Source organism: Bos javanicus, chromosome 2 (assembly GCF_032452875.1).
Source record: "Bos javanicus breed banteng chromosome 2, ARS-OSU_banteng_1.0, whole genome shotgun sequence".
Taxonomy (NCBI): domain Eukaryota; kingdom Metazoa; phylum Chordata; class Mammalia; order Artiodactyla; family Bovidae; genus Bos; species Bos javanicus.
In genome coordinates, this window is record NC_083869.1 from 6,660,290 (window position 1) to 6,678,598 (window position 18,309).

The 18,309-nt window shown below is 39.2% G+C and overlaps 1 protein-coding gene across 10 annotated transcripts in view; it reads right to left on the bottom strand.

Annotated features, from left to right (window-relative positions):
- Window positions 1-18,309, bottom strand: part of ANKAR (ankyrin and armadillo repeat containing) — a 54,414-nt gene that overhangs the window by 23,073 nt on the left and 13,032 nt on the right. For 9 of the 10 annotated variants that reach the window (XM_061432896.1, XM_061432914.1, XM_061432903.1 and 6 more), the window contains exons 6-12: window positions 18,092-18,272; window positions 16,809-17,028; window positions 15,394-15,429; window positions 8,959-9,160; window positions 6,252-6,460; window positions 2,393-2,497; window positions 949-1,190 (exon numbers count right to left, since the gene is read on the bottom strand). In XM_061432896.1, coding sequence (XP_061288880.1) covers window positions 949-1,190; window positions 2,393-2,497; window positions 6,252-6,460; window positions 8,959-9,160; window positions 15,394-15,429; window positions 16,809-17,028; window positions 18,092-18,272 — 1,195 coding nt within the window. The remainder of the gene's footprint in view (window positions 1-948; window positions 1,191-2,392; window positions 2,498-6,251; window positions 6,461-8,958; window positions 9,161-15,393; window positions 15,430-16,808; window positions 17,029-18,091; window positions 18,273-18,309) is intronic. The other variant, XM_061432921.1, reaches the window with a different exon arrangement.

The window sequence follows — 18,309 nt, forward strand, 5'->3', positions numbered from 1 at the left end:
CATTCAAGCTGCTGCTGCTGCTGCTGCTGCTAAGTCACTTCAGTCGTGTCCGACCGACTCCGTGCGACCCCATAGACGGCAGCCCACCAGGCTCCCCTGTCCCTGGGATTCTCCAGGCAAGAACACTGGAGTGGGTTTCCACCTCCTTCTCCAATGCATGAAAGTGAAAAGTGAAAGTGAAGTCGCTCAGTCGTGTCCAACTCCTAGCAACCCCATGGACTGCAGCCTACCAGGTTCCTCCATCCATGGGATTTTCCAGGCAAGAGTACTGGAGTGGGGTGCCATTGCCTTCTCCGGATTCAAGCTGAGTACTGATCAAAAAGGACCTAGAACGGGATCTGTTCAAACATATTATAAGAGAAAAAATAGAAAGAACTTATGACAGATAAAGAATGCTCATCAGAAAAAATATATCACAAAGTATACGAAAAACTTTAACTGAAAATGATTTTGATACTATCAGTGAAAAAATTATATTAGGCCATCACCTTTATAAAACAAGGGTGCACAGAAGAGACAGCAGGGCTCAGGGAAGATTTTTTGAGACAAGGGGCAGTGAAATGAGTTGGAAAAGCCCAGGAAAGATGTGAAGAGATATAAAAGATAAACAGTAGTCCACACAAAAATAAATAAGGCCAAAAACATAGCAAGAGACAAGGAGGGTAGGACTGGGTGGGGGGAAATGAAATAAAATCAAACAGCGGGACTTCAGGACAGGGTTGACACACAGCCCTCACTGGGCCTGTTCTGGGCACAGAGCTCTTGTTCTTGCTCTTGTTCACTTTGGTACTCATGGTATTGTGGCTGGTTTGCTCTTTGCATCCTCACTGAGATTGGAATTCTCCCCTGGGAGTTTATGAGGGCCACTGCAGAATGAAAAGGGCATCTTTCTAGCTTCCATATGAGAGAGTCACTCAGTCAAAATGATGTTCTGTGAAAAGAGCTTACGTGTTTGGCAACAACATCCTTGTTTTCAAGTTGAGCGATGTCATATAGAATGACAGCGCAGCGAGAGTGTAGTTCAGGTTCCTCAGAAACCAGTAGGTTAATCAAAGCTGGAATGGCTCCCGCCTCTACTAAAGCATGCACTATACTTGGGTGGGTTGAGATATTACTCAATAACCCAACTGTTTTGCACTGTAATTTTATTTTGGAGCCTTTTAATAGATTGATTAATGCAGGAATGGTGCCTACAATGAAAAGATCAAGAAAGAGCATGGTTTGTAACTATTTGTAGCCAATTTATCATGATAGACTTAATATTTATGGGCATTGCCATATAAACAATTAGCAAATAATTTGATGAAATATTTATAAAATTATCATTTGAAACCACACCAATGCACGTTTCTGTCTTGTCTATAGTATGGGCAGTTCTCATTGTCCACACATTGGATTTTCACACAGCACACAATCATACATTTCATATTGGCAACACTAAGCCACCTTTGAAACACTGAATTTTGGCTTAAGATAATTGAAAAATAAAGTATTTGCACTACCATATGGTAGAGTTCACTTTGGTTATCGCATCAACTTTGCGTGGCAGTGGTATATGCAATTATTTGAGTACTTTATTATATTTTACCCATATTTTATATAAGTAGCCGTGAAAAATGAAAACAATTGGTTCAAAGATAGAAGTCAGTGGGCACGGTGAACATAGAAAATATGGCTTCAGTTGGATGCTTGTTACTTAGGTTTAGTGTGAAGGAAAAACACTATTCAAAAACTTTTTGTACTTGTTTTTAGGAACATGTTAGGGGACTGCCTATAACCTTTTCATTCATTCATTTATTCAATCAATCAATATTTCTGAAGCATCTCATTTGAGCCCAATATTCACATTAGAGTAATGGCTACCATAATGGATAGTGTAGATAGAATATTTCCATCATTTCAGAAAGTTATAATTGGTAGTGCTGTTCTCAAAACAATCCTATGAGGTAGCAACTATTTTACTAATGAGGAAATTAAGCATACAGAAAAGTAAGCAATCAGTCTAAGTTCTAAATTCAGAGCTAGTTACAGACCCAGGCCTGATCCTGTAACTGCTATTTTTATAAATAAAGTGTACAAATAGAGAAAAGGGATAATTTTTAAGTGAAAGTAAACATACGGGTAGTATGATAAATTAATTTAATATAACTTTTAAGCTTGCAAAGTTTTAGAGAAATGAGCTTTATATAGTTTTTAGTCCTGTGCCACTTTCACTTGAAATATAAAATTCAAGGTTTACAGGTAAAGGGAATTATCTTAGAAAAAAAGAAAAATAGAAACTTAAGATCAACTGAAAAGTTTTCTTCACAATTAAAAATACGTTTTAAAGTTAGTGGGCATATCTCTGCATAAAATAGCATGAGCAAAAGATAGTTGATAGATTTTACATCACCTGCATCCAAAATACATTTCCAGTATTCATCATGTGCTAAGCAGATTACTTCTAAGGACATGACGGCCATCATCCTTCGCTTATAGCTTTCGCACTGCAACATTTCTGATAAGTATTCAACAGAAAAATACACGTTGTAATTTCACAAGAGGTAAGAGAACGGTTGACTGTTTCTGTATAGGCCAACTGAAGCCATGAGTTGAGATCACCAACATCACCATCAACTGCATTCTTTAAATTTCCCTCTGTGCATGTGAGGTGCTTAGACAGACTGAACACCCATGATCTTCAAAGTTTATAATCTATAGAATTAGCATAAAATATCCTAAAATTCTTTATCTTTGGCCTGAATGACTTAGATTGGGCAGTCACAGGGTTCAAAAATCATCTGGAAAATAATATAGCTCTTATTCCTGAAATCACTTGAATAAAATTTGAGTATAGGTTTTCAAGCATAGCAAAGTAAACTACATTACTGTCAATAAAAATCTGTTGCTTTTGTTCAGTTGCTAAGTTGTGTCTTACTCTTTGCGACTGTACCACGCCGGGCTCCTCTGTCCACAATCTCTCTGAGTTTGCTCAAATTCATGTCCATTGAATCAGTGAAGCTATCTAACCATCTCATCCTCTGCCACCCCCTTCTCCATTTGCCTTCAGTCTTTCCCAGCATTAAATCATATATGAAGCTTTATACATTGCCTGAGTATGAAGAAGATACTTCTAAAAACCTTGAATGAACTTATACTCCAGATGGGAAATAATACAAATATACAGGATTCTAAACAATTTATCTGGTGCAAACAAAGCCTCATAGAAATATCTTCATTCATCTCTTTTTACCCAGCCCCCATAATAACAAATCTAGTCCCAGCTTCTACCTAGGTAGCTGACTCCATGGTATTCTCTTTTAAAATTCAGGTTCCAATCCAAGAGCTAATCCTGGAAAGTTTTAACTCCTGTCCATCAAGTCAGTGATGCCATCCAACCATCTCATCCTCTGTCATCCCCTTCTCTTCCTGCCTTCAATCTTTCCCATCATCAGGGTCTTTTTTCAGTGAGTCAGTTCTTCAAATCACGTGGCCAAAGTACTGGAGCTTCAGCTTCAGCATCGGTCCTTCCAATGAATATTCAGGACTGATTTCCTTTAGGATCGACTGGTTTGATCTCCTTGCTGTTCAAGGGACTCTCGGGAGTCTTCTCCAATATCCCAGTTCAAAAGCATCAATTCTTCATCACTCAGCTTTCTTTATGGTCCAACTCTCACACCCATACATGAGTACTAAAAAAAACATAGCTTTGACTAGACGGATCTTTGGTGGCAAAGTAATGTCTCTGCTTTTTAATATACTGTCTAGGTTTGTCATAGCTTCTTCCAAGGAGCAAGCGTCTTTTCATTTCATGGCTGCAGTCACCATCTGCAGTGATTTTGGAGCCCAAGAAAATAGTCTGTCACTGTTTCCATTGTTTCCATCTATATGCCATGATGGAACCAGATGCCATGATCTTCATTTTTTGAATGTTGAGCTTTAAGCCAGCTTTTTCACTCTCCTCTTTCACTTTCACCAAGAGGCTCTCTAGTTCCTCTTCACTTTCTGCCATAAGGGTGGTGTCATCTGCATTTCTGAGGTTATTGATATTTCTCCTGGCAATCTTGATTCCAGCCTGTGCCTCATCCAGCCCAGCATTTCGCATGATGTACTCTGCATAGAAGTTAAATAAGCAAGGTGACAATATACAGCCTTGATGTACTCCTTTGCCGATTTGGAACCAGTCCATTGTTTCCTGTCTGGTTCTAACTGTTGCTTCTTGACCTGCATACAGATTTCTCAGGAGGCAGGTAAGGTGGTCTGGTATTCCCATCTCTTTAAGGATCTTCCACAGTTTTTTGTGATCCACACAGTCAAAGGCTTTAGCATAGTCAATGAAGCAGAAGCAGATGTTTTTCTGGAATTTTCTTGCTTTTCTAAGATACAACTTACCACTGTATTTCAAATGTGTTAGCCTTTATCAAAAGTAACAAGATACTCTTCTTAGTTTCTCCTATATATATATATACACATACTATCTATATATATGGGTATATTTATACTATTTATATATAAATATACATAATATCTATATACATATCTATGGATAGTATATATATGCATATCTATATATCTGATATAGATATACAGATATATATTTGAAGGTAAGTGAAAGTCATTTAGTCATGTCCGACTCTTTGCAACCCCATGGACTCTACTGCCCATGGAATTCTCCAGGCCAGAATACTGGAGTGGGTAGCTGTTCCCTTCTCCAGGGGATCTTCTGAACCCAGGGATTGAACCCAGGTCTCCCACATTGCAGGCAGATTCTTTACCAGCTGAGCCACCAGGGAAGCCCAGATATAGATTTAGATAGATATATATTATATATACATATCTATACATATCTATAGATATATTGGAGAAGGAAATGGTGTTCTTGCTTGGAGAATCCCAGGGATGGGGGAGCCTGGTGGGCTGCCATCTATGGGGTCGCACAGAGTCAGACACGACTGAAGCGACTTAGCAGCAGCAGCAGCATAGATATATACATCTATCTATAGATATGCATCATATATACAATGTCACAGCAAACATTATTCTCAATGGTGAAAAATTGAAAGCATTTCCTCTAAAGTCAGAAATAAGACAAGGGTGCCCACTCTCACCACTACTATTCAACATAGTTTTAGAAGTCTTAGCCTCAGCAATGAGAGAAGGAACGATATACAGTGATATATATGCACACAAATAAACATTGAAAACCCTATCCAGTATCTCTTGGGCTGATATAGTATATATCTACATTTATTTCTCTGTCTATATCTATAGATAGTATATATATAAACATATATCTATGTATCACCTAGAGGTGATAATTTCCTTATTTTATTTCATCTGCTTAGTTTTCTCTGTACCTGTTGGTCATTCCTCCCACATTTTCCTGCTGGTCTGGGTACACTCTTTCCATTCTGGGACTTCCCTTTGCTATCATCTTTGAAATTTGCTTTGCTTTTCTCTTGGTTCAGATTCCCAGTTTCCAGTTAGTCGGAGAGAATTCCCTCTTTAGATCTGTAGGTCTTTCCAGGTTAGCCTTTGCAGAAAGCTCTCCAGCCAGCCTAGTGGGGATTTGTAGTCCAAATCTGAGATGTTCTCAGCTTTCCCACAGTTGGCTTGGAATGGGTTTCTCTGGTCTGCTAAGTCCTGGGATTTGCCTGTCTGCTTTCAACATTTTATTGCTTCTTCTGGTTTTCTCTTCAGTGCTTGCTTGCTGCTATTTAATTGCCATGTAATTTTAGTTGGGACTTAGGAGGGAGTAAAATTAGATGTGTACATTCAGTTGGCCAGTAATTCTTACCTTTATAATATTTCTGGCTAGATCAAATAAAAATTGAGTGGGGGGAATGCAAATAGAATTTTTTCATACAACATTATCAAAATATGAGGGAAGATGTTGCTGAAACTGTTTCTAAAATTAGGAGGTGAGGAATAAATCTTGTATTTTCCACTGAAACTTTAATTTCCTATTTCTTCTTCTTCTTCTTCTTTTTTTTTTTTTTTTTTGATGAAACAGAGGATGGTTGCTTTTGGAGAAAGTTGAAAAAGTAAAAACAAATATAATTGTATAAATTATCATCTGGGTTATCTTATTTTAATTCAGAAATAAAACTAATTTTTCACATACAAAAATAGTTCACTATTTTTGTATTTTTGGTTTTAACTCAAAATATGATGCATGCTTTATTTGTTCTATTTCAGAGTGCATATCAATAATTAAATTGAATAATGATAAGAACATTTATTTATAAAGAGAGTATGTGTTCCATACTCACCAACCAATGTTTTCCAAACTGGGAGTTCAGGAATATTTAACTCTATTATATGCTTGAGCACCTCTGTGTGAAAGGTTAGCACTGATAAATGAATGATGTTATTTCCTTTAATATCTGTTTTTCTCCAGTTAGCACCAAGAGAAAGCAGGTATTGAATAGAGTCCAGGGCTCCCGATGTGGCAGCAAGAAGCAGTGGGGTACACTGATTCCTAAAAACGGAGGAAAACCTGGTAACAACTGAGCACACGTATAGTGTTGAAATCCCTTTTTGGAAAGCTATCCAAACCGCTGTTGGAGGAACTCTGGTGGCTACATCACCTTCTCTTCCTTCCACAGTGTTCTTCTGTAGATACCACAGGTAAATACATTTGCCTCCCTGGCCTTAGTTGTCCCCACCCTCCCTCCCAACTTAGTTATCATGCCTTGTAATCTGTTCAGAAGTTGACATAATCTGTACAGAGGTCTTAGAATATGCCATCTCACTGATTCGTCACAACAAGTCAATGAATGAAGGTGAAGAAGCAAGGCAAGTGTGATCAGCCCATTTTACAGATGATGAAACTGAGGCTCAGACAGTGTGTCAACCCGTCTTTAGAACTCAAGTCCACTTCTCAAATGCCAGCGTCCTCAGTGTGGCGGAAACCAATACTTTTTGTCAAAAACTCAGGATCTGCTTTTTAGACAAGTGAAGGTCTTTTGGCTGGGCACGAGACCGGCCAGCCCAATGCCACGTTTCCTCGCTTCCCATGTGGACAGGTATGGCCACACGACTGAGTTTGGCCCGTGTGGTGTTAGTAGAAGTTACCTGGCGATTTCTTAAAGAGAAATGGAGTGTGCCATTACTTGTCCTCTCTCTTTCTCTCAAGGCTAGAATGCAGGCACAATAATGAAAGCAGAAGTGGTCATTCTGTACCAGAATAGGGGAACCACACACGAAGACGCCACAACAGGACCTCTGGTTTCTCATACTGCCAGCCCATTACACCAGCGTTCGACCGCCAGCCTAGACTTCACGAAAAAGAACTACATTTATCCTTATTTAAAATACAGATACTTGGGGCCCTCTTTGTCAAGGCAACCTTGACTATAACTTTACTAACAGATCTATTGAATAACAGTGTGACCTTAAGCAAACTGGATTACTTTATTGTCCATAAAAGAATGAGAGTACCAGCAATCAGCTTATTAGCACAGCCTTCATGCATAGTCTCCTTTCCTTTTTTCACCATATTACATGGCCTCAAATATTAATTTTCTAGTCCTTACAACCATGCCTTCTGAACCCCTTTCTCTTGCTGCCTGTCCTTAAACTCACTAATATCCAGCTGGCCCAGGCCTCTCCTCTATCCTCTTTTTCCTGGGCCCAGGGAAAACTTGTCCTTTATGAGTAAACATCTCTTCATTTTCTCCCTTTTCTATTTGAACAAGAATGTTTTCTTCCTGTTCCTTTCTTTCTCCTACTCAGTGGTAGGAATAAAGGTTACTTCTATAATACTTCTAACACCATTGCTCTGATTTCCCTCGCTTGAAAAATAGGTTATCAGATTATATTACCCTTTCCAGGTCCGCACTGCCACTGCCCTCCTGCCAGTGGGTCCCTTCCACCATCCTAGCTCATGCATTGGCTGCCTCACCAACATGCCTCCTTTCTGTTATCAGTGACTTCAACACCCATGCTAACCACCATCCGTGTCCTGATCGCGCAGGTCCCCGTCATACCCTCCTGATCTGTCTCCATATCACACATGGTCACACTTCTCATGAGCTCCACATAGATCTCAACCTTGGTAACTGTCCTCTCTATAAATCCTTGGCTTGTTCCTTATGTTCACAGATAGCTTCTTACTTCAACTTCTCATTTTCAACCGTTTGACGTTTTTAGTGCTTCCAGTCTTTTACCCCACTTGCGCTCAAAGACACACTGTCAAAGCACGACAGAACTAAGAACTGCACTCAGACCTCCACTTCTCTTGGCTCTTTCCAGGGTCTATTTGCCAGAGATCCTGGTTTCCAGAAAGCTTTCTCCACACGCATCTCTGCCCCAACCTAGGGAGGATTTGTTTCTACAATGAATAATAATGGATAAGTTGTTTGAAGATTCAGAGATATCTGAAACTCTGCCTAGATCAAAACAATAGCCTGGTAGCTAGATTACTGGCCAAGAAAGTACCCTCAGGAGAAGTTTGCCTTCACCCTAAAGGTCGTGAGCTAGCTAAGTTGTAAAACAGAACATTGCATGGGATGTTGCCCTGTTGCAAAGTTTTTCCCTCTTTGTATTGTCTTCCTGTCTTGGAAGACATTTCTCCTCTTGTCCATGGTCTGTCCACCTTGGCCTGGAGCGGCCTCCTGGTTGTATAAGGCTCAATTTAGAACAACTTCCTCCTTCCCTTGTTTTGTGTTTCTTCTAAGACACTAAGTAGTTAACTTGATAAACTAATCTGTAGAACCACCCTTTGGGAAAAAGTTAGGAAAAAGTTCCTAGGACTTACTCCTTATTCTTCCAGAAAACTTGTATAGGTTAACAGAAGTTCGATCTTTATAAATTCTAAAGATAAGTGGTAGAAGAAGATAGTGACCAGAAAAGGCAGCAGAGTAAGCCCGACATAGCCTTTGAAATCAGTCATAACAACCGTTCCTTTTAGGGTCAGTGCTTGGGGCAAGACATGAAAGCAGAAATTTGTATTTTTACAAATGATTAGTAACTTACTCAGCTGTTGCCTCAGCTTCTAGTAAACTAGGATCCTTCCTGCAGAGAACAATTATGATGCAGATATTGTCATAGAAAGCAGCAAAGTGAATTGGCATCCAGCCTCTTTTTTCAGAAAGTGTATAATCAGCTTTGAAACAGAGTAGACAGATGGTTGTTTCTAAGGAGCAAGCCTGAGCTGCCAGATGTAGAGGTGTTGGACCTAGAATGGATAGACAATTACTTCAGTGCTCAAAGATCTAACATTCCTAAAAAACGTGCCTCTTTATTAATCATGCCCAACCACCGAGCTTAGTTCTGTGTGATATAAAAGCTCTAAGAAGATCACTAAAAGGATTTAGGCAACTCTATATTTCTTTAACTTGGGATACCTGACCATTAAAAATAAATACTTCTTTATAAGTTATGAAGAATAAATATAACACTCAAAATATTAAATATTTGAAAATTTAAGTCAATATATAAAATAGTCTTATCAGTGTTATAAACTATTTCTTGTTTAAATAATTTTCCATTTTGTTCAAATGCTTGTAGTAAGATAAAGTTCTTTAAAATTAAAAATATATATATGCTCATAAAAGATTTCTATGTCACTAAATCCTGGTGGGTATTTTTCAATTCTTATCTTCTCAACAGTAAGTTGAACACTTCGGTTTTAAAATGGTTTCTTCCCCTGGCTTTTGAGGTATGAGACCCTCTTATTTTTCTCCAATTTATCTGGCTACTTATTGTGCAGTCTCTTTTGGGACCTTTTCATTATCCTGATGTCAAAATGAGCCTTAAGACTTTTAGCTCCTCAATGGCTTCATTTACAACCTATAAATTGATGACTCCTAGGATTATGCCTATAGATCTGATTTATTCTCCAAGTTCCAGATCCGTTATCTCGCTAGGCATCTCCACACCCTCTTCAAACTTATCATATTCAAAACTGACCTCCCATCTTTTCCTCCAAACTTGATCCTCTTTCATTGCTCCCTAATTCATGAAGGATGTTGTCATCCAGCCAGTTCTACAAACCACAAACCTGGAAGAGTCCTCTTATTTCAGCTTCATAACCAGCTCTCATTACTAAGTCTGGGGATTCCCAAGAGGCTCAGCGTCCGCCTGCCAAGGCAGGAGATGTGGGTTCAATCCCTGGGTTGGGAAGATCTGCTAAAATAAGAAATGGCAACCCACTCCAGTATTCTTGCTGGGATAATCTCATGGACAGAGGAGCCTGGTGGGCTACAGTCCAGGATGTTGTAAAGACTTGGACATGACCGAGTGACTGAGCACACACGCACATCACCAAGTCTAAGTATCTCTAGAACCTCAACTGATATCCCCACTTTGCTCTTGCCCTTCCCAATTCACTTTTCAAAATGTAAATCTGATCTTTTTTACCTCTTGTTTAAAACTCTTTAGTGGCTTCCTGAGGCCACTTGATAATGATGCACAAAAAAGGGATGCACTAGCTCCAACTTAACCTGAACCATCTCCCCTCCAAGAAGAAAAAGAAAGGAAGAAAGAGGGAAGAAAGAGAGAGAGGTAAGTTAGATGGAAAGAAATGCAACACACACACCGTGCTCTCTTCATTCTTGTAGCTCCTCAAACATACAGTGACTGACCACACATTCCAGGCTCCCAGGAAAGTACTGGTCTATGCCTGTTGCCCAGCATAATAATTAATAGTGCCCATTCATTTTCAAACTCCTTGATTTGGATGATGAATTATTGATCACTCTGGGCTATTTCTGCTGTCTGAAAGCTTCCTTCTCCCAAACAATACCTCTATGATTGGGGTCTACCTAAATCTTATTTATTCCTCAGCCAAAATGGTATTTCCTCAGTGAAGCACTGTTTTTCTCCCAACTCAGAAAATTTCAATGGCTTCCTGCCTGTCTTAGCAGTCTAAGTTCTATATCATCAGTTCAGTTCAGTTCAGTTCAGTCACTCAGTTGTGTCCGACTCTTTGCGACCCTATGAATCACAGCACGCCAGGACTCCCTGTCCATCACCAACTCCCGGAGCTCACCCAAACTCATGTCCATCGATTTGGTGATGCCATCCAGCCATCTCATCCTCTGTTGTCCCCTCTTCCTCCTGCCCTCAATCCCTCCCAGCATCAGAGTCTTTTCCAATGAGTCAACTCTTTGCATGACGTAGCCAAAGTACTGGAGTTTCAGCTTTACCATCAGTCCTTCCAAAGAAATCCCAGGGCTGATCTCCTTCAGAATGGACTGGTTGGATCTCCTTGCAGTCCAAGGGACTCTCAAGAGTCTTCTCCAACACCACAGTTCAAAAGCATCAATTCTTCGGCACTCAGCTTTCTTCACAGTCCAACTCTCACATCCATACATGACCATTGGAAAAACCATAGCCTTGACTAGATGGACCTTTGTTGGCAAAGTAATGTATCTGCTTTTGAATATGCTACCTAGGTTGGTCATAACTTTCCTTCAAGGAGTAAGCGTCTTTTAATTTCATGGCTGCAGTCACCATCTGCAGTGATTCTGGAGCCACCCCCCCCACACTCCCCTGCCAAAAATAAAGTCTGACACTGTTTCCACTGTTTCCCCATCTATTTCCCATGAAGTGATGGGACCAGATGCCATGATCTTCGTTTTCTGAATGTTGAGCTTTAAGCCAACTTTTTCACTCTCCTCTTTCACTTTCATCAAGAAACTTTTTAGTTCTTCTTCACTTTATGCTATAAGGGTGGTGTCATCTGCATATCTGAGGTTATTGATATTTCTCCCAGCAATCTTGATTCCAGCTTGTGCTTCTTCCAGCCCAGTGTTTCTCATGATGTACTCTGCATAGAAGTTAAATAAGCAGAGTGACAATATACAGACTGACATACTCCTTTTCCTATTTGGAACCAGTCTGTTGTTCCATGTCCAGTTCTAACCGTTGCTTCCTGACATGCATATAGGTTTCTCAAGAGGCAGGTCAGGTGGTCTGGTATTCCCATCTCTTTCAGAATTTTCCACAGTTTTTGTGATCCACACAGTCAAAGGCTTTGGCATAGTCAATAAAGCAGAAATAGATGTTTTTCTGGAACTCTCTTGCTTTTTTGATGATCCAGCAGATGTTGGCAATTTGATCTCTGGTTCCTCTGCCTTTTCTAAAACCAGCTTGAACATCTGGAAGTTCATGGTTCACGTATTGCTGAAGCCTGGCTTGGAGAATTTTGAGCATTACTTGACTAGCGTGTGAGATGAGTGCAATTGTGTGGTAGTTTGAGCATTCTTTGGCATTGCCTTTCTTTGGGATTGGAATGAAAACTGACCTTTTTCAGTCCTGTAGCCACTGCTGAGTTTTCCAAATTTGCTGGCATATTGAGTGCAGCCCTTTCACAGCATCATCTTCCAGGATTTGAAATAGCTCAACTGGAATTTCATCACCTCCACTAGCTTTATTCGTAGTGATGCTTTCTAAGGCCCACTTGATTTCACTTTCCAGGATGTCTGGCTCCAGGTGAGTTATCACACCATCGTGATTATCTGGGTCATGAAGATCTTTTTTGTAGTTTTTCTGTGTATTCTTGCCACCTCTTCTTAATGTCTTCTGCTTTTGTTAGGTCCATACCACTTCTGTCCTTTATCGAGCCCATCTTTGCATGAAATGTTCCCTTGGTATCTCTAATTTTCTTGAAGAGATCTCTAGTCTTTCCCATTCTGTTGTTTTCCTCTATTTCTTTGCATTGATCGCTGAGAAAGGCTTTCTTATTTTTCCTTGCTGTTCTTTGGAACTCTGCATTCAGATGCTTATATCTTTCCTTTTCTCTTTTGCTTTTTGCTTCTCTTCTTTTCACAGCTATTTGTAAGGCCTTCTCAGACAGCCATTTGGCTTTTTTGCATTTCTTTTCCATGGGGATGGTCTTGATCCCAATCTCCTGAACAATGTCACGAACTTCTGTCCATAGTTCATCAGGTACTCTATCAGATCTAGTCCCTTAAATCTATTTCTCATTTCCACTGTATAATCATAAGGAATTTGATTAGGTCATACCTGAATGGTCTAGTGGTTTTGCCTACTTTCTTCAATTTGGGTCTGAATTCGGCAATAAGGAGTTCATGATCTGAGCCACAGTCAGCTTCCAGTCTTGTTTTTGCTGACTGTATCATAGCCTTTAATAATACACAACATCTGAGCCAAATCTAATTATTTAAAATTATTGCTTAGTCTTCTAGTTTCTGGTCTAGCATGTAGCTTAAAATTCCCCAATCCATCCTAATAGCAAAGAAAAACTTGAACAAGCTGAAAAATGAACAGCTCTTCTCAGATCCATTAGAGAAGTGAGGTCACAGGGCAGAAATGCTGCTCCTAAAACTAGAGAGGTAGACAGGAAGATTACAGAGAACCACAGCTTACTGGAGCAGAAACCCAAAAGCAGAAACCTCCACAGGGTCTTCTCCTTCTCCTCTCTATCCTCTTCCAAAAAATACGTCAGCACAACCTAGGGGCAGGAATAATATTCTTACATCCCCCTCTTACTCCTTTTAAAGTATGTTTAATAGGAATTTAGGATCTTGGCTCGCACCCAGGCCCTCTGAATCAGTCTTCATTTAACAAGATACATGTGATTCCTACACACTTGAAAGTTTTACCCCATAATAGTGGGATAAAGTGCCCTCCCCTTGACATAAGCAATGTCTGATGGTGTTTTTGGTCGTCACGTCTGGAGTGCGGGTCACTAGTGGCATTTAGTGGGTAGAGGCCAGGGACGCTATTAGACATCTTACAGTGCGCAGGCAGCCCTCACATCACAGAACTGGCAAGCCCACCACGTCAGGAGTACTGAGGCTGAGAAACACTGTCCTAGTCTCCTCGAATCAGGGACATTCTGGAGGGATTTATATAGTCCGAAGAAATTCTCGGGTAAAGAAAGAACTCTGGTCTAAAGAACAGATGCTTTCTTGGGACCTTTCTCTCTCTCTCTCTCTCCTGAACGTCTACAGTACATTACTCTATACGAATAATGTCAGTGATTGTGAAATACTTCCCTGCCTTCATCCATCATGTGTTCACTCAATAACCACTCCTGACCACCTACCATGCTGGGCTTTCTTCTAGGATACCAATGCAAAGCAAACCAAATTTTCTTGCCCTTTATAGACCTTATATTCAAGTCAGGGAGTCAGAGTAAACAAATAAATATTATACAAGGTAGCCATAAGTAATATTTAGAAAAGAAAAAGAAAAAAATAGAGCATGAATGCAAGAAGTATACCACTGCTCAGCCGTGTCCTATTCTTTGTGGCCCCATGGGCTGTAACCCACCAGGCTCCTCTGCCCATGGGATTCTCCAAGCAAGAATACTGGAGTCAGCAGCCATTGCCTTCTCCAGGAAATCTGACCCAGGGATCAAACCCAGGTCTTCTGCATTGCAGGCAGATTCTTTACCATCTGAGCCACCAGGGAAGCCTTACTGGGCTGTAAATTCCTACAGTGTAGATGGGCCAGTAGATAAGCTTCCTTTGTCCCCCCAGGCCACTCACCTCCCTCTACCACCCTTCTTGCTCTCTTCAGACTCTGCAGGCCTCTGCAGATTTTGCAGCCCCTGCCCTGTGTCTTCTTGTCTGTAACTTCCTGTGGGAGCCCTGGCAGGAGACTGGAGGAGGAAAAGGTGAGGTCAGGATATCTAACCCCCTGGTCACCTCTGGTTAGCTGTTCTTCCATCAATGGCAAGAGGCTGGTTTGCATAACTATTGCCCTTCCAATAGGCTTCCCTGGGGGCTCAGATGAGAAGAAATCTGCCTGCAATGCAGGAGACCCAGGCATGATCCCTGGGTTGGGAAGATCCCCCGGAGACGGAAATGGCAACCCACTCAAGTATTCTTGCCTGGAGAAGCCAATGGACAGAGGAGCCTGGTGAGCCACAGTCCTTAGGGTTGCAAAGAGTCAGACACAACTGAATGACCATCACTCTTCCCCTTACAAAATTCAGGTCTTTGCAAATGATTTCTTTAAAAATAAACCCTCTTTGAATTATCTTATATAGAGTATGAAGGTATAGTCTTATATATATATATATATAGTATATCCTTTAAAACTTTTTCTGATTTCTGCATATACAACACTTGAGTTAAAGTCTCCCCTCAGCAAGAACGATGCATTCTCAGACTGCACAGAATGTGCCTGTCACTAGGTGGCACATATCTAAATAATATTAACTGCTCATTTTGGGGGCATAAAACCCATTTTAGGCCCTGATTTTATAAAAATAAGTAGAGATAATTCGCAAATTCCGTGGTTAAAAAAGGATCTACTGCCCAAACTGAAAAAATATGAATACATAATCACAGGTAGAAAAAATGTACACTTCAAATTGTACAGAAAGATCATTTTGTGTTATCCTCATGTGACAGAATTTGAAGATTATATACTATAAGTTTTAATATATGCAGTGAACTTTTAAAAATGTGAAATATTTTACTTAAGTCTTACCATTTCTTTCTTTTTTCATGTCTACTTTTGATGACTCTGTTTTAAAAAGGAATACATATAGAAGTATGATTATTAATACGTAACAGTTTCCCAAATTAGTCAAAACTGACTCATATGAAGGTGAACAAAATGACTATGTTGAGATGCAGGTGACAGGATTACATCAAACAGGACTGAGTGTAACTTCTGGCAGAGCCACCTAGGCCATCAGACAGACCCAGGAGTGCTGCCTCCCACAGGGCTGGCCCAAATTCACAGGAGACAGCTCTGTGTTGGTGAAGTCATAATACACAGACATTGCCGGTAGTTAGATATTTTCCATACCTCAAGCTCTACTCAGTTCTCAGCAAATGGAAATCTATGTAGTCACAATATGACACAGAAACTTTAATTATGAAAGCTTTTTTTTAAACATCAAAAACTCTTAAAACACATCTTCAAATAACAGGCCATCTACTACATTTTGACTGAATTTTGCTCTATTTTAACTAAGTTCATTGTCTGCTGAATATTTTAATTAAGTAATAGAAGCATTTTAGTGCCAAAACATTTCAATTATACTGACAGAGTACGAAATCGTTCAACAGTCAAGAGGATTAAAGCAGCACATTTTGTTTTGGTGTGAAAATTTAACACAGCTTCTTAAGACAACATATTAAAATATAAAATCACCATTTCTTACTGCCAATATTGTTGCATCAGACCTTATTTCCCCTCTTCAGTTATGGAGGGCTTCTACTTTCATTTTCAATTGTATTATTTTTATACTGGTTAAATTTATTCCAATGAACATATAAATATGTATGTAATTCTAATAATCAGGAAATTTTGCTTTTTAAAGTTTAAACCAGGTTAGCCTTAAAGGGGTCATTAATCCTAAAATTATGGTTACAGAGGAATGTTTTGTTATTACATATGTTTGTGTAGTATGAAGAAACTATTACCTGGTTAAGAACCTGGGATAAGAACAGGGTGTTCTGTCGGGATCTCTAATTATCTCCCTTTTCTCAGAATTTCTATGGAACATCAGTGTATATTAATTATGTCAGTGATTATCAAATACTACCCTGAATTCACCATCATGCCATTCATTCAACAAGTATTTCTCAAGCATCTACCAATGCCAGGTTTTCCTCTGGGCCCTAGGGCACCATGGCAAACAAAGTAAGCCAAATCCTTGCCCTCACGGAGCTTCTATTCAATGAAGGAAACACAGTAAACAGATGAATAATACTATGTAAGAGAGCAACAGGTGATACTTAGAAAACTAAAAGGAGCCCCTCTGAGATAAGTAAAACCGAAACAACTGTGCTCTCGTCTCCAATACTAAATTTTAACCTTGTGTTAAAATCAACATGCATTTGTAATGCTGAAGTAAAAGAAAAACATTTCAAGAGATAAAAACGTGATGGCACCTTGGCTGAGTATAATGAAGCGTCTCTGATTGACGTTGAAGTTGGCATTGCACAGCTGACATATGATCGGGACTCTGTTGTGTAGAGCAGCATGATGGAAAATAGCGTAACCTGCCTCGTCCGAAATGTTGATCGTCGAGCTTGAGGTTTTACGGCTGAATGTATGGAAAACAGCATATAATCCTCTTTCAACAGCAGACTTCATACCAAATGGGATACTCTAAAATTATGAGGAAGGTCAGAATTAGTGTTTTCCAAATGCACCTAAAATTTAGTGAAAGGACAAAAAGGACAATGAACTATATTTATGTAATCACATGATTGGTGTTTTATTACAGCAGAATTTTCACAAGATCCATGTGTAAAGTGTCTCACTGGGCAATGAAGTTGTTAGGGCTATAAAGAAACTCTGAGAACTTTAAAAATAATTGGGGGAATTTTTTTTCCTTCCTTTTTTTAAAGGAGAAGTTGTAGATCTTTCTTCTTAGGAGACAATTCATGCAAGGTAGACAAATACCCTTCTGAAATATTTAAAAAGCAAATGGACATCAAATTCCTTCTCTAACTTAAGAGCAGTCTAACTTAGAAGTCCAGAGACTTGAAATATATAGCTACAAGAGTAGTCTTCTTTGCTTTATGTCTCAAAGTGGAGAGGTGAAAATGTCCCATTTTTAGCTGTTCTGACTACTCAATATTTTAAAATTAAACTAAGTTTATCAATACTTATCATTTATGGACATTAAAACAAATAAATGCCAATGTGTCCTTTGAAATTGGTGAGCTCACCACTTAATTTATCAGTTTCAAAAGTTGTAAGCCAAGGCATATTGAAGCAGAGATGTGATTTAGGATGCCAGGGTTGTTCCTTAGATTTGGTCCCCACAACTGAAGCCTGATTCTGCAATTTACTAGCTGTGTGATTTGGGAAAGACCCTCAACTCACTGCATGTCAAATTTCTCATTTGTAAAATAGGATTGATAACAATAGCACTAGTGTCTAGAAAGAGTTTGTTGAAAGAATTTGTAGCAGTGCCTAGCATACAAAATAAGTACTCCATAAATATTAGCCGTTATTAAGGTTAATCACAATTCCATTCATACACAGTTTGTTTTGTAACTTGGCCAGAAATGTATAACTCAGAATTTTCAGCTACTAAAATGTAGAATCTTAATTGTATATTAAAGACTTCATTTAACCCATTATTTATCCCTATGATAAAAATTTGAGATACCTACTTATTTATAATTTCTTATACTAAATTATGTGGTAATCACTGAAATACCTTGCATTTCATAGCTTTCTTGAAACCAAATTTTTTCTTAAATTGTTCATGTAATTGAGCATCTGTCAGTGGAAGTCTTTTTAGCCTCAAATTGTTCACTATTTCATTTATGGCTCCCCACCACTGTGTCTTATACAGTTGCTGATAGAAAATTTCAAGTTCAAAACTGATCACATAGTAGCTGTTAAAAAAAAATTTTTTTTTAAGTTTTTCTGACT